This window comes from Sparus aurata, unplaced genomic scaffold (genome assembly GCF_900880675.1).
Source record: "Sparus aurata unplaced genomic scaffold, fSpaAur1.1, whole genome shotgun sequence".
NCBI lineage: Eukaryota > Metazoa > Chordata > Actinopteri > Spariformes > Sparidae > Sparus > Sparus aurata.
Genome location: NW_022045149.1, coordinates 27,635 through 48,514, shown reverse-complemented (window position 1 = coordinate 48,514; position 20,880 = coordinate 27,635). Strand labels below are relative to the sequence as shown.

Here is a 20,880-nt window from a genome sequence, read left to right as displayed (position 1 = left end):
CCAATAGTTACAGTATACTACCTTGAATAAACTACAATTATAGAAAAGTGATATTATGGTAACAGGTGTTACAGTGTAGAGCTCCAGCCGGGCTGCAGCAGACTGCAGTTAGCATCACGTGCTTCCTCTGCGGGATTATCACAGAAAATAATCTGTGTCAAACACAAGTTTATGATCCTTCATGGTTCTGATAGATGAACACCACTCTGATGTTTGAAGCATAAATTAAATCTTTAGCAGTAAAAAGTTAATGCCACCACTAAGCTCCACTGGTTTGGATCCACAGCTGAAGTCAGTCATTGTAGATTTCTAAATGGACTCTGAACTGAACTCAGTTTCCCAGAATTCCTCACAAAATTCAGTTCTGAGTGACTGTTGTTCCGGGTGACAGAACTCTTCTCCTCCTCTCTCCCTGTGGGGGAGTTTTATGATCCTCCCTGGTCATGTTGTTCAGAATACTTCCAGTATTCACTTTGCTTTACACAGCTGAGTCGTTTCTATCCATCCACAGTCAATCCCAGCTGTGTCTGGGCGAGGGCTCCCTGGAAAGGTCTCCAGCTCATCGCAGGGCCGTCACTGATGGCAGAGGTGCCAGCTGCACATCAGGAGCAGTTTGGGGTTCAGTATCTCACTCAAGGACACTTCAACATGCTCAGCTCAGCCCGGAGCTGGGATTTTAACCAGCAACCTTCTGATCACTAGCCGACCCGCTCTACCTGCTGAGCTCCAGCCGCCCCTTTAGTCATTTCAATATTCAATTTGCAATTTGATTTCTACTTTCGTCAAGTTTGAAATGATTTCAGCCGAAAAACTGTTTCCCTCAGAACTCGTCCCACTCAGACAAAGTAAGGGCAAAAATAAATATTTAGCACTTACAGGAATTTCGGCTCACTTGACCGTTCAGGAGAGATGAAGGAGACTCAGAGACACTGATGACTTATGTTGAGATAGTTTATAAAGTGTGATCATGGAGGAGCAACACAGCATCACATCATGTCTGTCTGCACAGAGTGCCGCCATCACAATCCTAACAAGTCATCCCAAGTGTCCAAATTCTATCTTCCAGCTTCAGGAGGAAGTGCTTCCATACATGTTATCTAACAGCACAGCAGGGGGCGATGCAGAGTCTCTCCCCTGCAGCCAGAAGACTGAGAGGTGAAAAGGTCAGAGACACTCAGTCTGCCAACATGGAAAGATTGAAGGCCTCCTCACAAGTTTACTTCAGACCGTTAGTTCAGCCTTGGCTCAGTTCGTCAAACATCTGTTCTGTACAAATATCTACAGTAACTCTGAGTATCTACGTTGCACTTTAACCTCTCTACAGCTTAGGTATGACCTGCTGTTGTCTGGAGACAAAATGAGCAGGGAGAATCAGAAGATTCCACCACCGAGCTGCCTGCCCTCAAGATCTCTTCTCCTGGATTCTTCTGGTCTAACAGCTGCTGAGAGCTGTGAGCTACGTTTGCAGCAGGCTCAGAGAACTTCTCCTCACTGCAGCGACACAACGTCCTGCTGTTATTCCAGGTTACTCAGCACCAGCAGCTGCCACGCAAAGCTTACCAGCTGTCTACACAACCCACGGAACACCATCGGACCTTGCACAGCAAGAACAGCATTCAACATTAGAACCTCCTGCTCGGCTCATCAGCCAGCAGAACCAGCAGAACCAGCAGAAACTTCTTCAAAGGCCGGCATCGTTGAACTGGGCCTAGATAGCACACAGCATAGCATAGCACGGCTAAGCAGAGGACTTTTTCCTCTGGTTGATGTAATGCACATGTGCTCAGTGTGTTTGTTCACTGTGTGCGTGTTGCTCTGATCTCAGGTCAGTTATTGGTGGTTTGATGGCGTCTCTATGCTGTTGGAGTGACTGTGGTTGTGACGACTCCCTGAATTCTGACAAAACGTTTGATTCTGATCATTAACCTGAGCTTCACAAATTAAATGAGGCAGAAATAAGTTAGCATGAGCAACAACAGTGAGCTCAAAGTTAAACTGATTATTTAACTGTTATTCAACCGCACGGCGGGAACACGGATTCACTTCCTGGTGATGATGCAACTCAACTCTCCCCTGGAATCTGAGACGGAAACGGGCAGCATCCTGCTGAACGACGGCTCGCTTGACTTCAGACAGAACATCAAATATTGACCTGAGGACGACACACAGCATCATGTTCATGACACAGGATGAAGTGTTGCAGGCAGAGCCACATTCACTCCTATGAGAGCTGCACTTTGTAAATGAAAAACTTAAACTTCCGGTGATGAAATGACCTGAGTCTATTGTGTTTGGGGCCAAAAGGGCGTGTGCACTGGAGACTTCCTCTGACCGAGCCGGCTAACTTCCAGTTTAGCGCCTGTAACTGGAGAGTTTGTTGGTTTATTCTGACAAAACGTTTGGTTCTGATCATTTACTTAAATTAGGCAGGAATAAGTTAGCATGAGCAACAACAGTGAGCTGGAAGTTAAACGTATTATTGTTATTTAACAGCACGGCTGGAACACGGATTCACTTCCTGGTGATGATGCAACTCAACTCTCCCCTGGAATCTGAGACGGAACGTTCAGCATCCTGCTGAACGACGGCTCGCTTGACTTCAGACAGAACATCAAATATTGACCCGAGGAGGACACAAAGCGTCAGTTTCACTACACAGCATCAGTTTCTTAGAGTTTATCTTTGACTGAACACCTGAACCGTTCCCTCTGACATTAAACACACCTTGTTTCTATGAGACAAATGTGACACAAGGGAGAAAAACACAAATGCAAACTCATCTGTCAGCAATGTGAGAACAATCAGTCGCCTGTTTATAAAAGGTTTACCTGTGTTTCAGAAACATGCTAATTGTTGTGTAAAAGTTGTTAATCTTTTGTAGAATGTGATTAATGAAACTTTAATAAAAAGTTCATTTGTTCCATCAGTTAACTTTTCTTTTCATGTATTCTATAGATAGTAGCAGGGAAAACTGAGCAGTGATCAGATGAAATGACTGATAATGTTAAACATCATATACACAACTACCTGGCTGTGTTGACATTAGAATATTTGTGAAGTCCTGCAGAGTTCCTTGTTATTGTGTATTTACTGAATGTGTGTTGTGAAGATCCGCCTGTCTTCACGCCACGGTGCCTTCTGCAGATATAAGACGTGACGTCGTGAGGCTGCGACAGACTGAAGGAGAAGCAGCAGTTTGTCTCTGTTTCCTCTGAAGGTGAAGCCTCTTCAGTTCATCCTGCAGGTGAGTTCAGACAGGTGAGCATCCGACCAGGTGACAGATTCACTTTTGTCTTTTGGGTTTCTTCCTTCGACCCAAAATGACACAAAGTTAGCTGAAGGTTGTAAACGTTTGGTCAGTAAAGTTTGTTACACAGGCTGTGACTGTGACGATGGTGAGCGTTGCTCCAGCCGGACCGACTGTTGCTGCCCGTCACTCCCTGTGGTCCTGAGCGTGGGGTATCTTCATGAGGAGTGACGTGCAGTCTCGTTTCTGTTCTCTGATTTAATGTTTCTTGTGTCTTCAGAGCCTCAGACAGATCCACATCAGCCACTTCCAGCAAAAACTGACGATGAAGGTGAGTCTGTGACCTGAAGTCTGACAGATGTCAGAGTTCTGTCAGTGTGAAGAGTGACCTGAAACTAGAATCCAAACTGCTCAATCAGTGTGTGCGATTCAAACCTCGTTTCAAATGACATCATGTCCTGTGTTCAGCTGCTCTCAGTCCTGGCTCCAGCGCTCACCAGCGGCACTGAAAGGTATCCGAGGGACTGCAGTGTCATCCACCAGGACAAGAGCCAACGCAGTGGAGTGTTCACCATCTATCCTGATGGACCCAGGTCTGCTGTCCAGGTACACTTCCTCCTCTCAGGGTCGCAGGTTGACATTTATGTAAACCAGCAGGTGTTTTCCTTTTGAGGCGGACGCTGAGTCAGATCAGAGGATCATCAGATGTCTGACCTGATACTTCCTGTAGTGTTTTTCCCGTCGTGGCACACACAGCCTCATGTATACAGTTCAGACAGCTGTGACTTCACTAATGACTGACTGTGTGTGTGTGTGTGTGTGTGTGTGTGTGTGTGTGTAGGTGTACTGTGACATGGACTCACTGAGAGGAGGCTGGACGGTGAGTACTGAACTGAACTTCATCCAGTCATAGCCGAGTGGTTTTCAATATGAAGCTCTCATCACAATAAATCCCACAGCAGTAAAACTGTGTTGAACCCTGAGCTGTCAGGTGTGTCGTGTGTTCGTCCCTCCAGGTGTTCCAGAGGAGGATGGACGGCTCGGTGAACTTCTACAGGCCCTGGGATCAGTACAGGACGGGCTTTGGGAGCGCTGCTGGAGAGTACTGGCTCGGTGAGAGACGGAACCAAACTAACCATCATGTGACCTCATGAAATCAGGATCAGGACCACTGTAACAAACATAAGATGTTTAAATTCTGTGTGTGTGTGTGTGTGTGTGTGTGTGTGTGTGTGTGTGTGTGTGTGTGTGTGTGTGTGCAGGTCTGGACAACATCCACCACCTGACTGAAGGCCGTAGAATTGAGCTCCTGGTCCAGATGGAGGACTTTGAGGGGAAATCAGTATTTATGGCAGTATGGCAGGTCAGTGAGTCGACGGCGGGCTGAGAATCATTCTTTAAGAAACACAAGATGCTGTTGCTGTTAGAGAGTCGACCACAAAGCTCAGATGAGATTAAATACTAACAACACGATGTGCAGCCAGGACCTCGGTACAGGACGCCAGGAAACAGGACCAGCCACTGAACAAGAGGCGGGCATTAAATGCACTGATATGATCTTTAATGCAGTTATCTCAAGAGTTAATTGTTGTGTAATCTGGAGATAATCTACCTGTTATCAAGAGAAAACTACAGTTTATTGGTCAGACATCAGCAGTGCCAGCCTGCACAGAGGGTGTCTGAACAACCAGCAACTGATTCAAATGTTTAAAATGAACTTCAGTGGTGTTGAAACAGTTTAACACTGGTGCTTCTGTCTGACCTTCATCAAGCAGTAACAGCATCATGATCTGTGTCTGAGGTCAGACGTGATGCCTGGTGATGCTGACAGGACGCTGCTCTGTAGTTCTGCTGGTACAGCAGCACAACTACCGTCTTATAACTATGGCTGCATGATGAGGTCAAAGGTCATCTCACCTTCAGTTTGACAGAGATTCTGATATGATTCACACACTTTTAAAAAGCTTGCATGACGTACTGCAGCTGCCCTCACACGGTACGTACTGTTTCCTGCAGTCTGGATCCAACTGGGACACACGACTGCTCACAGTACAAGAACGGAGTTCTGCCACTGAACTGTGCTCTCACGTGTCAGTGAGCTGTCAGAGGTTTTATTTCCACGTGACACACCGTGACGTGAATCTGCCGCTGCGCAGAGGATTGTGGGTCAGAACAGCCAGAAAGCTGGCTGGCTTCATACTGAGTGATGAGGCCGGATGTAGTCACACTACACTTCACATACAGCTGCATCTCAGTAAATTAGAGTATCATGGAAAGGTTAGCTTAACTTTCATATATCAAGCACAGTAACACCACAGTGGGCTCAGCAGCTGCTGGTAGTTCTGTCATGTGAGCAGGTGAGTCCTGCAGGAAAAGGAAACCAGCGTCTCCAAACAGCAGAAATCTGCTGTAACATGCTGGCTGTAATCACCAAACTTCAAACTAGAATATATCAAAGTTTCCCTTTTTGAATGACGTTACAGAATAAAAGGAACTTTACTGTACTTCATATTGGGACAGACTCAATCTTTTCCTTTCATATAAATAGAATGTTATTATTAATCTTCATCACAAACTGCAGCTTCTTGTGATCTGGGTGTTTCACTCACTCATATTGTGACTTTGATGATATTCACATTAATTGTGCAGCCTGCTTATTGTGGTCACTCTCAACAATCTCAAGACATTATTTAGTTTGAATTAAAAAATGAGCCATTTCTTGTCCCTAGTTTCATTTAGACAGAAGACTGAGTCCTCAAAGGTCGGCCTGCTGATGAGCTGTTCCTTCAGTCCTCTCATGAATACACGTAGTTTATAAAAGTTAGTCTGATGTTTAAAGTTTATATTAATGTACCATCACTGTGGTTCTTGTATGTGTTTCTGTAGGAAACGCCCTGAATCATCACAACGGACGAAAGTTCTCCACCTTCGACAAAGACCAGGATGCCTGGAAGGGGAACTGTGCCAGATCATTCCTGGGAGCGTTCTGGTACGCGACTTGTCACAACGCTAATCCCAACGGGGTTTATCGATGGGGGGCTGATAAAACTCTCTATGCTGTTGGAGTGGACTGGGTCCAGTGGAAGGGCTACAACTACTCCCTGAAGAGCATCAGCATGAAGATCCGTCCTGTGCACTAGAGCTCCAGGACCGTCGTACAGCAGAATATCATCAGCTGACCTCTTCAGTGATTTCTTTCTCTTTCTATCATTAAGCATGTAATCTCTTAACGGGCCGAGTTTTCCTGAAACTGGTTCCCAGCACAGTCCAGCAGCACACCAGCTCATGTTAGTGAACATCTGTGGTGTCTCACTGCAGCAGCAGTTAGCATCAGTTAGCAGCAGTTAGCAGCAGCAGTTAGCAGCAGTTAGCAGCAGTTAGCAGCAGCAGCAGCAGTTGCATTAGTTAGCATCAGTTAGCAGCAGCAGTTGGCATCAGTTAGCATCAGTTAGCATCAGTTAGCAGCAGTAAGCAGCAGTGAGCATCAACAGCAGCAGTTGGCAGCAGTTAGCAGCAGTTAGCAGCAGTAAGCATCAACAGCAGCAGTTAGCAGCAGCAGTTAGCATCAGTTAGCAGCAGCAGCAGTTAGCAGCAGTTAGCAGCAGCAGCAGTTAGCATCAGTTAGCATCAGCAGCAGTTAGCATCAGTTAGCAGCAGTATTGTGGTGTGTGTTTCCATTCTAATGCTGCAGCTCTCAGTAACTGCTGCAGCCTGAACGTGTCGTCCTGAGCGAGGGGAGAAGCTGCTGAACGCCTGGATGGAGATTTAATATTCTTAGAGTGAATAATTAGAAAACTGGTGCCGTCTGCGTTCCTTCAGAAATGTGGGCTCAAAGTGAACATAGGAGGAGAGTTTTTAGGAGAACATTATGAGGGAGTTGGTGGTCTGTGTGCTTCTATAGTTACAGGCCTGTGATCAGCACAACATTGATTAAATCAGGCTCAACACACAAATATGTAACATATAGACATCAGCAACGTGTCAGGACTTCAGGCTGAACTGGAGGACTGAGCTGCAGCAGTGACTCCTTCAGCTGGACTGCTGCTCCATGGGAGCCAGCAGGACCGGCGGCCCGGCAGAACTTCATGGATCAACATCAGTGTTTAGTCTTACGTGTTCATCTCTGCACTGTCCTGATATTTGGTGGAGGGTTAAACCTTAATGTGGATCATAACCTGCTGTATATGACAATAAACAAGAAGCTGAGCATCAACTGATGTCACTGATGTGTTCTTCCTCCCAGCTCTGTGAGGAACGCCTCCACAGCAGAGACACTTTCCACTGACGGGGTTGTAACGCTCGTCACAGCATGACAACATCTCAGAACACAGCAGAGTGTCACCGTATTACACATCATCATCATCATCGTCATCGTCATCATCGTCATCCAGAGTTTTTTGGTTGAACAAATGTTTCATGATCATTTTAAATACCATTTTATTCTTTCTAATAACAACAATGTGGTAGAAGTTGTTGTGCTTCATGTAACATTAATAAGGAGTTTGGAGTTAAATGTGTCAAAATCAATAATAATGAATGATTATCAGGGATAATTATTAATCATGATGAATAATAATAAGATCAGCTCGGCGGAGCACCTTAAAGAAGGCAAAGAGCCGATTCACCAGATGAGTCTCATAAAAAGACACTAAACTGTAACTCTGATTAATGATTAACTTAATAACTACAATCAAAATGATGGACGACGAGTCTTTGACAGAGTCGAGGTCGGCAACATTCACTCATGTACGATATTAAATAGACAACATGAAGATTCAACAGTCTTTTATTCAACACAAAGATGAAAACACACAATCTAACTAACATGTGATCACTGAGGAGGCCACGCCCCCTCGTGGCATACATGTGGGATACAGCTACAAACATGAATATTCATCAAATTACCTGAATGAGGTTCATTTTCACAACATAAACACATAAAAATCATAAAGAAACAACTAATGTGACCACACATCATTCAACTGACATCAGATCAGCCGCGTCTGGATCAGTAAAGATGTTAAAGGTTTATGACCTGACAAGTATTTACATATTCAAACTAGACTGGCTCTCAGTAGAGTGCATACCTCCGCACAGGCTCGACAGTCTGCTTTAATTCACTCAAGCCTGATCCAGTATCAGATACAATATGTTAAATCCTCCTGATCTGGATTTTTGTTTTGATCTGCAGATTGTTCTCAAAGTCAGCAGCTTCCTAAATATGTCCGTTTCTCTCCATGTAGATTCATTCATGCAGAAAACTCTTCAGAATCGGCCAGTGAGGATCTTTCTCTGCTCATTAACAAAACAACAGACTGATCCTTTAAGGTAGCTGATGATAAATGTACAAGTGACAGTAAATGGTTCATATATTTACATGTATGTTCGCACACATTCAGCGTCTTTGTGACTCACTGAATCCGTTTTCTTTAACCTGATTGTTGATCTGTTTCAGTTTTATTCTACTTGATGCTTGTACACCACAATAACATACGTCTTTATAATGCTCATAATGTTCAGATTTTGAAGACACAGTCATGATTTTATTAAGTTTATTACTGAGTTCATTACAGCAACAACATGCAACTTCCTGGATGAAGATGGTTGATTGTTGAGTTCAGTCTGACCTTTGATTCAAGCAGGAAACACTCAACAGAAAAACAAACTTTTATAGCAGGGGAACTATCTTTCACTGAATGGGTCTATTGTTGTGAAACAGCCGCTGATCTTTGGCTGATACATCACAGAGACATCAGTGCATCCAGACACACGACATCAGGATTCTCATCAACTCACTTCAACAGAAATCTGACGATGAAGGTCAGTTTGTAACTTTGACTTGCTTCTGTTTGTCTAAATGTTAAAGCTATTTTAGTTTGTTAACAGGTTCAGTCAGATAATCAAAAACATTGTTTGGTGACTCAAATTACGATGAACTGTTGTTCTCATTTCTGTGTCCAGCAGCTTTGTGAACGCTTCACTGCAGCTCTGTGTTTAGCCTCTCTGGCTACCTAATGCTAACCAGCAGATGTTTTAAATAAATACGAGTTTATTATCTAGATTTTTTTGTCTTTTTTTAAATGGAAGTTAAAATCTCTTAAAGTCACGTTCTTGTCCTTTTCCAGTTAATAACTCTTCAGTTGTTTCAGAGTGTAAACAGCCTGTAAACTGCACACAGTGTTTTTAATGAAGCACATGACAACATGTGTTCTGTCCAGCTGCTGCCAGTCGTCCTGCTCCTGGCTCCGGTGCTGACCCGCTGCCAGCAGCTCGTCCTGCCTCTGGACTGCAGTGATATTCATAATGACGACAGGAGCCGACCCAGTGGAGTGTTCACCATCTATCCCATCGGAGCCACGTCTGCTGTCCAGGTACAGGTCACCCTCTCTGGGACGCAGCTCTGACTTTAGACCATACAAGCTTTCTACATGTTCTGACACGACTGTAGTGGTTTTGTTCGTAGCTCTCATGATAAACTCAATAATTCCAAATGGATTATTAAAATGAGTGTGTGTGTTTGTGTGTAGGTGTACTGTGACATGGATTCACAGGAGGGAGGCTGGACGGTGAGTATCGTCACTCTCTCTCACCAGTTATCAGTTCTTATTCAGACAAGTCGAAGGTCACCTGTAATTTTAAGGAGCATGACTCTGTAATCTGTCATCTGATGACTGTCAGGTTTCTTATTGCCAGAGTTTTAATGAGTTTAAAATGGGCAGAAATAATGAACAACAGTGTAGAGGAATGAAAACATGTTGACACTTTGACATTATCCTCACTGAACAGATGAACACAACCGTCTGAATTCAAGTTTCTCTCTTTACTGAACTAAGACGAGCCCAGTCGCCTCGTTAACTCGACGTAAAACACACTTCAATGTGAAGCTTGCATCACAATAAATCCCACAGCAGTAAAACTGTGTTGAACCCTGAGCTGTCAGGTGTGTCGTGTGTTCCTCCCTCCAGGTGTTCCAGAGGAGGATGGACGGCTCGGTGAACTTCTACAGGGCCTGGGATCAATACAAGATGGGCTTTGGGAGCGCTGCTGGAGAGTACTGGCTCGGTGAGAGACGGAACCAAACCAACCATCATGTTACCTCATGACTCTCTGTTAATATGTGTTCATGTTGGTTTCAGGTCTTGAGAATCTCTTCCACCTGACTCTGAGGAAGAGGTACGAGCTGCTGGTCGACATGGAGGACTTTGAGGGAAACCAGGTGTTCGCTCGTTACTCCTCATTCTCCGTCAGCCCAGAGTCCTACGGATACAGACTGCATGTGTCAGGATTCACTGATGGAGGGGCAGGTGAGTCACTGACAGCAGGAGTTGTGAGAAATTTTTTCATATATTATATTGAACAAAGTGGCCAACACATAATCCAAACACAAGACAGTAAATGTTTTCATTTTTCAATTTCATAATGAATGAAAAACCTGAATAAAGCTCCTTAAACAGAGTCCCACCTCGTCCTCTCCATCCAAATCCAGCAGCCGCCATGAAACCAGAGCAGCCAGAAACACAAGTCGGAAATGTTAAATATGACACAATAATTTGTGTACAGTATTGTGATAGTATAGTACAAGTGTACTGTCAGGATTTGAATGAAGGTGTTGAGGGCGAATCTTCCGACGGCAATCAAAGAGGTAGAAGCCACAACACTGACTCGAGTCGCCGTCGCCTTGATTATGTCTGGAGATCTACTGAAAATATCAATATGAAGAGACGGACAGACTTTCAACCCTAAAACCTTTGAGATTGTTGTTTGGGGCAGGACTAGAACATGTGGGTTAAGAGACAGAAGGTCTGGAACACCGATCACATCCCTCATCTAATGCTGGAGAGATGGGCATGTCAGCCTCACTATAGTGTGTAATAAGATTATGTTGTATCAGCCATCTGACAGAGTGATCTGCAGCTCGTTCTCCCAGCTGGCTCGACTTAACAACTGAGTCATTAGGTTATAAAGTAAGAGATGTGGCCTCTAGATTAGCTTCAGCTGTGAGAAGAACATCCAGGCCATCTGGAGGTGAACTGAGAGGAAACTGAGTCTGAGCGATGTCGTGTTGGGGAGAGTATCTTAATAAATGTCAGCTATTCATGGTGACGCTGAAACACAACTGAGGCAAACCAGAGCAGAACTTTATGGGCATTTGCAGCCCAGTAGAAACCAACAGGTCTCAGTAGACCAAGTCCCCCCAGAGACCTGGTCCTCTGCAATGCAGGTCTACCTTCCTCGCATGCAAATAAACAGAGATAATGCTTTCTATGTCAGTCAGATACGACCTGCGTAGAAAGATAGGTGGAAAAAATCATGTAAGAACTTGTATTTAATTCATGGGACCTTGTGAAATCCTACAGCTGGACTCTAAATGCTGTTTTACTCTGAGCCTCTCCAACATCCTGGTTCTCACTGGATTGAGTGGAAACTGTCCTGAACGTCAAAGAAACCCTGAGGATCATTTACAACCTGAACGTTTATGTGATGAGAAACATCAAATCAGTGTGACAAAATACTGACACACTGATGAATAATCATCAGTGTGTCAGTATTAGAACAAGTACAAGTACAACTGTACTGAGCCTTAAAAACCAGGGAAAGACAACAATTATGACAATCACCATGACCAACGTGTATCTCATATCATCACAACATGTTCTCTAAACATGTAGTCCTGCCCGCTACACATCTACTGAAATAAGATCTGAGATTCAGTTGGTTGTACTTTGTTGTTTCTGTAGGAGACTCCCTGAGTCCTCACAGTGGACAGAAGTTCTCCACCTTCGACAAAGACCAGGACGTCTCAGACTTCAACTGTGCCAGAAAATACCTGGGAGCGTTCTGGTACAACAATTGTCACCACACAAATCCAAACGGGGTTTATCGTTGGGGGGCTGATGGAACTCTCTATGGTGTTGGAGTGGAGTGGTCCCACTGGAAGGGCAGCGACTACTCCCTGAAGAGCATCAGCATGAAGATCCGTCCTGTGCAGTAGAGCTCCAGGACCATGTTACAGCAGAATATCATCAGCTGATGTGTGTTTGATCAGCGGCTGTGATGAATATGTGGATGTTAAATCACAGTGAGAGTGTGAGAGAGCAGCTGCTGGTGGAGAGAAATGATTCTCTGCTGGTTCAGATGTTCCCTTCAGTCTGCTGCTGCAACTAAACACACACTCAGCTTCACAGTCAGACTCACTAGTTTCAACACAACGTCTGGTGGAGGTCTGAATCATGATCTGCTGCACGCTGACAATAAAGCTGATGTGATGATGTCTTCACTGTGTCTCCGGTGTCTTTCTGTCTGATTCTCTGTCCGTCTGTCCGTCCTGTTCACAAACTGAGATGATGAGGACTCGCTGCCCTCTAGTGGTCACACTGACTAACTACAGCTGCATCTTCTTCAGGGGCACAAACAGACATGTTAACACTGAGTACTGTGACAGGGATCAGTACTGCTGATGGTGACCACCATCAGTCACACGTCATTAACAGCACCACTCTAACAAATCACATGGAATCAAAGTGCTTCACATTAACAGCTGTGGTCCAAAGTTAACATACACTTGGAGAGAACACGTATATCGAGGCAGTCTGGAGGTCCAATCAAGTCTCAGAACATTTAACCAAATATGAGACTTCCTGTCTGTACACTTCTGACCAGCAGCTTTGGTGCCATTTTCAGAAGACCAGCAATAAATTCATTATTGAACCAAACTTCATGAATGTTGACTGAAAGTGGTAGAAATCATTGAATCTCCAGACTGCCATGATGTACTGAACATGTTCTTTACTAGTGGATGTGAACTTTTCACCAGCACTGTGACTGAGCAGATGTTGCCTGTAGAGAGAAAGGATTCAGAGAGTGACGCACTTTAAACACTCATTTTACAATCACTGCATAAACTGTCAGATAACATCATGAAGTCGGTGTGACGTAAGTCAAGTGACGAAAGTACAAAATCATTCAATAATTGGTATTTTTAAAGAAAAACCCGTATCGGTATCGACAGTCCTGGCTCTGTAGTTACTTGGATCGGATTGATACCAAAGTTTGCAGTATCGCCCAACTCTAATGGACACAGCCACTAATCCACTAATCCACTTCAGATGCTCCGCCTTCACTCTGTCCCCGGCCGATGATGTCACTACCACCTGCCGTTGTTAACTTTTCATAGGATTAAGGACATCTGATTGGACCTGCCGCCTCAGTTTAAAAACTAAACCGCGGAGAGGAGGGAAGCAGCCCGAGGTAACGTAGCAGACTTCCTGTCCATGTTTTAGTTTTAAATACTCTGTCTGGTGAATAAAACGCGTCCAGAGTGACTTTAGGTTTGACTAAATGTCTATTTAAGCTTTCGAACTGTCATTCAGTATGTTTTGTAGTCAAAAGACGTGAAATCTAACTAAAACAGGCATGTGTGCGGTATTTTAGTGTTAGCTAGCTGTGGCTAATGCTAACAACAGTAGCTTAGCTTCAGTGTTTTCTGCTCGTTACGGTTGTTTGTTGTTCTCAGTAACGAGGAACTTCACCTAAAACTCTTCACTTTTCAAACTGTCTCCCTGATATCTGCTCGCTCACATCAGAGATGGTCGTAGATGAAGACGTGTTTAAATCATCACATTCTGCTGGTAAAATGTGCTGATATAATCTCCATCACACTCAGCCTGGTTAAAGATATCAACCTGAATGGTTTGGCTGCTCAGATCGAACAGATCAATATATTGACCTGTAATGGATCAATGTGTGGTGGAGCTGAGGTTTGATTTCCAGCAGATTTGAAGGGACAGGTCTACATTTCCCCACAGAACAGATGAGGCTGTGACAATGTGCACAATCACAATCAGAATCACTTTATTTGTCCCGCAAACGAGGAAATGTCACAGCGGCCAAAGGACAGAAATATTACAATAAACAGTAATAACAGTAAATGAAACAATGATAAAAAGGCAGGACAGAGAACAGACTCATATATATATCATATTATACTGAGGACCAACAGGAGGACGAGGTTGAAGAGACTCAGCTACATGAAACCCTCCTGGACTGGGCTGCCGGCTCTGAATGAGGAGGCGGTTGAACGGATCAGAACCAGATGTGATGGTGTTCCAGTGCGTCCCCTTTGGGTCCAGTACTCTAATCATGGACTTTGATGCTCCACTAAAACCAGCTTGAAAACTCAGACTGCACACGTGTTGCCAAGTCAGTTTATATTGGACCTTGATCATCAGTACCAGCCCGTTACGGTCCCATTGTGATGTTCTTGCTATGTTTTAGTTTCAGCTGAGTCTCAAGGTCCCTCTGGACTGATTGCAGCAGATTCAGATCAGCTGTGTCACACTGTGGACCCTTTTTTTTTTTTTTTTTTTTGTTTTCCAAAATTTTATTAGCATGTTGATGACAAGACCTACATGACGAACAACAAATGTACAGGGAGTATTAATACACAAAAAACAACAGAAAAACAAAAAACAAACAAGCACCAGTAATATAAAGATTAGATAACTAAATAAATTAAGTAATTTATTAAATAAAATAACAGCAGCACCATTTCATCTGGCAGGACAGTCCACAATTGTTCCCAATAGACTTGATGTCTTTAAAGCTTTTTTGTTCTTAGGCACATTACATACAGAATCATAAAAAATATTGAGCTCAACCTTGAACAAAGTTCCATTTGGAATAAATTGAAGAAATTTGGCTTTATGAATATGAAATTTACCAAGCAGACACAGCAATTTTATCACATCATTAATTTCCTTATTGTTAGATTCAACACTCAAAAATAAGACCATATCTTCTGTAATTGTGACCAGGATCTTATAAGACTCCCAAATTAATAAAGACATTTGAGTCCAAAAGTTAGTAGAATGGAGGCATCCATAAAATAAATGAGAAAATGACTCAACGTCTTCTTTGCAGAAGGAACATAAAGGGGACACATCGGGTCTAAACTTGTTAATGAATTCATTACATGGATAGTATCTATGTGAGAGTTTAATATGAACTTCTTTAACTTTACCGGGGATAAGAAATCTGTTAAATTCGGTCCAGACATTCCTGCTGATGTTGGGAAACATCTCTCTCCAACGATGAAAGGAGTTGGGATATTGACTATGAATAGAAGTAAAAAACACTCCTTATATGAGCATTATTACAAGAACGTTCCTCAAAAGCCCTTCCACCAAGCCACAGTGTGGGAATCCTTCCTGAGAAAGGTTCATACAGAAATGATGCCTTAATTAGAGATAGTACTTTAGTAGGTATACTTTTAAGTATTCTGGAATGCAAAGAATGGGGGATATCTATTACTCTTTGTTGGGTGAATTCTTCATAAGTAGCTAGATCCCCAGTATCATTTAGAAGCTCATAAATAAACACAATACCTTGGTCATACAATTCCTTAAAAAAATAGGGTCTTATTTTTGTATACAACATGTTGATTATTCCATAAGACACATGTGTGTGGGGAGAAGTTGTGTTTGAAAGCAATTTTCCATGAGTCCAGGGCTTGTTTATGGAAATTGGCAAGTTTAACAGGCAATTTACTTGAAATAAAATTACACGAAAGCAAAAACTTTAAACCACCACATTTGGCAAACAAATGATTGGGGATAAAAAACCAGGGGGTATTATTATGTACCAAACAATGTTTTAACCAGTTGATTTTAAATATACTATTAATGGTTTGAAAGTCTAAGACATTAAGACCACCTTCTGAGTATTGTCTGATAAGTGTTTTCCTCTTTACATACTCAGTCCTGTTTCTCCAAACAAATTTAAATAAGAGTGAATCAATAGCTGCACACGTTTTCCGATCAACATATAAAGACAAGGCTGGGTATACTAATCTAGATAAACCTTCTGCCTTAGAAAGTAAAACACGACCCATAATAGTAAGGTCTCTTTGTAACCAACAGTTAAAAATCGATTTAGATTTAACAATTTTTGGCAAAAAGTTTTGAGAGATCCTTTCATCTGTAGATCTGTTTATTGTAATTCCCAGGTATTTTACCACTTTTTGTGGTAAAATATCAGATCTCCTGTCTGTGCTGGTGTCTGCTGATCTCAGTGTGTTGAGCTGATTTCTGTCCTCAGGACAGCGTTCAGTCAGAACCTGCAGGTCTACCTGCTTCACTAAACAAACTGTTTCCCTTCAGGTATCCCACAGTCCAGGTCTGAGGTGGACTCCAGCTGCAAGACCTGGAAGATGCACACAGCGTTCACCATGGAGCAGCTGGAAGTGCTGGAGGTAATTATCTGAGCACGGACCTCTACAACAAGCTCATCACCAAGCTTCACCTGACAGACGGGTACACCAGGTACAGCTTCACCCTCACCTGTAATCTGATCTGTCCCTCCAGATTAACTCTCCTTTTATTCATGAATCAAATGTCTTCTCTTGTGGTTTGTTGGTTAGAAAGCTCCTTCAGGTCTGATCATAAGGTGACGAGAGGCCGCTCAGCAAATGAGTGCTGAGCTAATTCAGATCAGCTCTGAAAGTGTTGGTGACGTGCTAGAACCACCAAGTCAGAGCTGTTCTAGAGGAAGAATATCATATCTACCTCCATATCAAATGTGCACAACACCTCAAACTCCCTTTGTGTTTCCCTTCAGGTGTGCAGGGGCCCAGGAGGCCGTGGCACCTCTGAGCAGGTGACACCTCTGAAAGGAGTTTCAATTAAATATGTGACCGCTGACCGCTGCAGGGAGCCAGCAGCCACGTGCAAACTCACTGTGAAGCAGGTACACCAGGTACAGCTTCACCCTCACATTATCTGATCTGTCCCTCCAAATTAACTCCTTTTATTCATGAATCAAATTTCATTTCAAAACATGTTTGAAATTGGTCAATTTTAATAGATTTGTTGTTTAATGTCAGAAAATGGTGAAAATGTCAGCAGAAGTCCAGGATGATGTCATCAAATGTCTTGTGTCCAGAACCTGTTATGCCCAAATATGAACTGTTCTCTCAGCATTGATGTGAATTCTTATGTGTCATTTCCTTTGTGTCTTGAACCGGGTCGCAGGATGGTTCCAGAACCAGTGGATGAGGTGGGAGAGGCAACAGCGACTCGGCTTCAAAAGCTAAATAAGTCTGCATATCATAATTAATGCGCCTTTAAGTTGTAATTTTTCAAAGAGGTTTTTTTTTTTTTCCTGTTAATGTATCTGCTTCTTTGGTTTCTCGTACTTCAGCTTCGTGTGAAATAAAGCTTGCCGTCTGTTCTCCCTTATTTGTCTCCAGAGTTTTGATCTGCATTTGTGTCCATTACAGCCCTGACACTAGCAGCTGACATGAAGGGTAACGAGTCATGTTCCAGAGACGCATTATTCATCTCAAGTCATTTGAGTGATTTAAAACAGGTGTGCTGTTGAGCTCATCGACGGCTGTTTCCTGTCTGGAAAGACGAGCAGAGCTGTGCAGGCGTCATCAAACATGGCTGCATCCTTTTGTGCTGGAGACAAAGGACAAGACTGAAGCAGCTGTAGAGGTTTCTGTAAGTCAGCACAACTTTATAACTGCGGTACTTCTTAGACAACATGAAAGTTATAATCATCATTGAGCTGCAGAACTCTGCTGCACTCTGTAATCGACTCACAGGGCTTCCCTACAACGAGCCTGCAGCTGGAGAGGTTTGTTCATCTTTACCAACAAATCCGGCAACTATATCAAATGTTTGATGCCTTGAAATATGTGCTGGGACCCTGTTTGGTGCTGTTCTGAGCATTATTTGTGGCTTTTTGGTGGCGGTTTCTATTTGGATCCATTTACTGCAGTTCATTGTTGTCGTGCAGTCGTTTCTGAGATGCTAAAGCTAAGTTAGCTAGCCACCTGCAAACTTGATCTCTGGAGAGGGAGTCTAACACAGTTTGACGTTGTGTTGGACCATGGATTAAATTTACACCGGAATAACCCTTTAATTTCCATCTGTGATACTGGCAGAATTGGCATCCTGTGCAGTGGAAATCTGCATCTGTCCACTGCAGAGGCTCTTTCACACAACATGGGGGAGAAACTAGTTTAAATGAGTGCACTAGTGTTATGTTATAACATTGGATAAAACGTAACATTTTAATCTAGTGTACTGTTAGTATGTTTGTATTTAATTATATTATCTTGCTATATGCATTGTCATTTTATGTAATGGTGTACTACATAACTCACCACCAGTATAATACTGATTCCAGCGGGACAACAGCAGTTTCATGTTTGTGTTAAATCATTGTGCAAAAAAAAATAAAATAAAATAGCCAACATCGGTCTCTTAATCAATGAACATTTTAAGGTTCTTTTTCCAAAACGACATACTGAAATTAAAAGCATGACAGCTCCCACATGGTTTGAGACTCAGGGATGTGCTTGGTACCATTGGAAAGGTAACACCCTCAAGAAGTGCAAGTGTGATTCTATGACAAACTGATGCAGAGTTACAGAGGTTGAACACAGGTTTTGGTTTCCGTCCAATTCAAATGTCAATAAACTGACTAAGATATAAGGGTTCAGGTATGTTTACGGACACCAGACACAAGTAGGCCATAGCCACACGTCTCAGCTCGCTACACACACAATTTGAGGTCAAAAATAAAAATTGATTTGTCACATTTTTTTTTCTAAAGGCATGTCTGTGTGTTTTGCTTGGGTCCTATTTTTCCAAGAGTGCCTACTGAGAGTCAAAGGCTTATAACTTGAGAACCGCTTTACCTAGAAACATAATCTTGGTCTCAAATGAAAGCTGAGACCCTGCAGGGTTTCTTGCTGGTTCGACACTTGTAGCTAGTTTGGAGTACAATGACATGGATATTCTCATTCTATGGACTCTTGGCGAACTCTGAAAAAAGAATTGTGGCATGACGTTGTAGCTGTGGAAAAAGGGAACACTCCGAAGGTATGTAGGCATTCTTGTTTCTTGCGGTAGAAGCTCTTTCTAATGTTGTGTCATGGTGAGTTTAGAAGGCGATTACATGGTCTGGAAATAACTTTTTTTGGGCTTAAAATACTCAAGACAGTCTCAGCTTTCCAACAGTGAGTATATACTGTTAAGATCTGATGCTTAAAACTATTAGCAAAAAAACTATTAGTTTTTACGAAGGGTGTTCCTATGTAGGAACGCTGTTCTGTAAGGAGTTAATTTGTTAATGCTAATATCTCATCAATAATCACCATTCATGCAGAAGGAGTTCAACGTTTGGAACATTTTACTGTAGCACCTCGACTCTTTTGTGTCCCATCCAGGTTGTGATTGTTCAGTTGATGAAAGTGACAGTGACTGTAGTGGAGGGTTCTTCTAGGGATGCGTATCATGTGGGTCATGTAAGTTACAGCGACAGAGACGGTGGAGAAGCTGTTGTTTCGGTTAAATGAGAATAAATCTAAACTGAACAACACAACAAACAAACAGCAGCAAATCAGTGCTAATGATAACTAGCTGTCCTGCATCACTTTAGACTAATAGAAACAGGGATTTGCTTTGTTACCATTGCATCATTTCTCGCAGGCTAAATTCAACACTTTGACACTTTTAACCCGAAGATGGTCCGATTCTCGTTTGTCCTGACGGGCTTCAGCACATAAACTGGTTATTATTACAGTTTTTTTTATCCTAATGGGGAGTTGGCAGGAGGCTCGGAGCGCGTATGCAGCTCCAACCGGACCTCATACCTTCACCTGAGAAGCAGAATAGTTTCTGTTCCAAACAGAGAAAACAGGCGTGTTGTTTATTTCAAAGTGAGGCTTCAGTTGACAAATAGGCAGTAAAAAGTGATTTCTTTGACATACATATAGCCCTTTTAATACTGCAACTACTACCTATATTTCTACTCCCATGCGGGAGCCTTTTCTTTTTTTCCTCGGGGGAGTGACGTTAGTGCTCGTGGTGGAAGGCGTCCCGTCTGCAGTGTCCTGTGAACCTATGTCGTTGTGAGCCATGCTGGATTGTTTTGCCAGTTGCTTCAGTCTCTTGTCTTCCGGTATCTTCTTGCAAGCAACAGTACCTCGACCAATGAGAAGAGCCGGATTAAGCACTGTTATTCTCGTGTGTGAGTTTGCTGTCGGCTCATTGGTCACAGAGCAGGAGAGGGCTGGCAGTAAGATTACCGTATATTTTCATATAAAACGCCCTGTCATTCATTAATTTTATTGACATTTTAAAGACCATTTTGATTCTCACTGAAATACAGGACGGAGCGCGTCACTTTTAAGCTCAAACGGGACGACTTTGTTTCTAAATACATGATGATTCAGTTCTTCAGTGGACGGTTGGCAGCCCGAGCTGCTGCAGACGCAACGGTTGTCGTCACAGCCTCATTACAGGCTGGTCATGTCACTGCATGCAAACTTATGTTCATAGTTTTAAAGAATATTTCTTACATCTTTTTTTATTCAGGATCATCAAAATCAAAAAGGAAACGGGGAGATGAAGAAATTCAGGTTGTGGAGAAAACTCTCTTGGACTAAATCCGGTCGGGGAAGGTTCCTGGAAAAGCAGAGTGTCTGAGATGCATTTAGACTTCCTCAGTGGCACTTAGAAGGAGGAGGTGGGAGGGAGGGAGGGGAAGTTTATGGAAAAAAATCATATTGATGATTCAAGGCGAGGCTCTGTTAAAGAAAAGAGGTAAGCTGACGTGTGTTGCTG

The 20,880-nt window shown here is 43.0% G+C and overlaps 2 protein-coding genes across 2 annotated transcripts in view; one reads left to right on the top strand and one right to left on the bottom strand.

Moving 5' to 3' along the window:
* Nucleotides 1-20,880, bottom strand: part of LOC115578011 (microfibril-associated glycoprotein 4-like) — an 83,638-nt gene that overhangs the window by 39,625 nt on the left and 23,133 nt on the right. The gene's annotated exons all lie outside the window — the stretch shown is intronic.
* Nucleotides 8,936-12,524, top strand: LOC115578013 (microfibril-associated glycoprotein 4-like). Its single transcript, XM_030410878.1, has 6 exons — nucleotides 8,936-9,067; nucleotides 9,466-9,618; nucleotides 9,775-9,813; nucleotides 10,213-10,309; nucleotides 10,384-10,551; nucleotides 11,986-12,524. The coding sequence occupies exons 1-6, from the start codon at nucleotides 9,062-9,064 to the stop codon at nucleotides 12,237-12,239; spliced, it is 717 nt and encodes a 238-aa protein (XP_030266738.1). The 5' UTR covers nucleotides 8,936-9,061; the 3' UTR covers nucleotides 12,240-12,524.

What these genes read in the sequence shown, in the direction of transcription:
- LOC115578013 (XM_030410878.1), top strand. An exon ending in GAGCCACGTCTGCTGTCCAG is followed by an intron (nt 9,619 to 9,774) that starts GTACAGGTCACC and finishes GTTTGTGTGTAG; the next exon opens with GTGTACTGTGACATGGATTC. An exon ending in ATTCACTGATGGAGGGGCAG is followed by an intron (nt 10,552 to 11,985) that starts GTGAGTCACTGA and finishes TTGTTTCTGTAG; the next exon opens with GAGACTCCCTGAGTCCTCAC.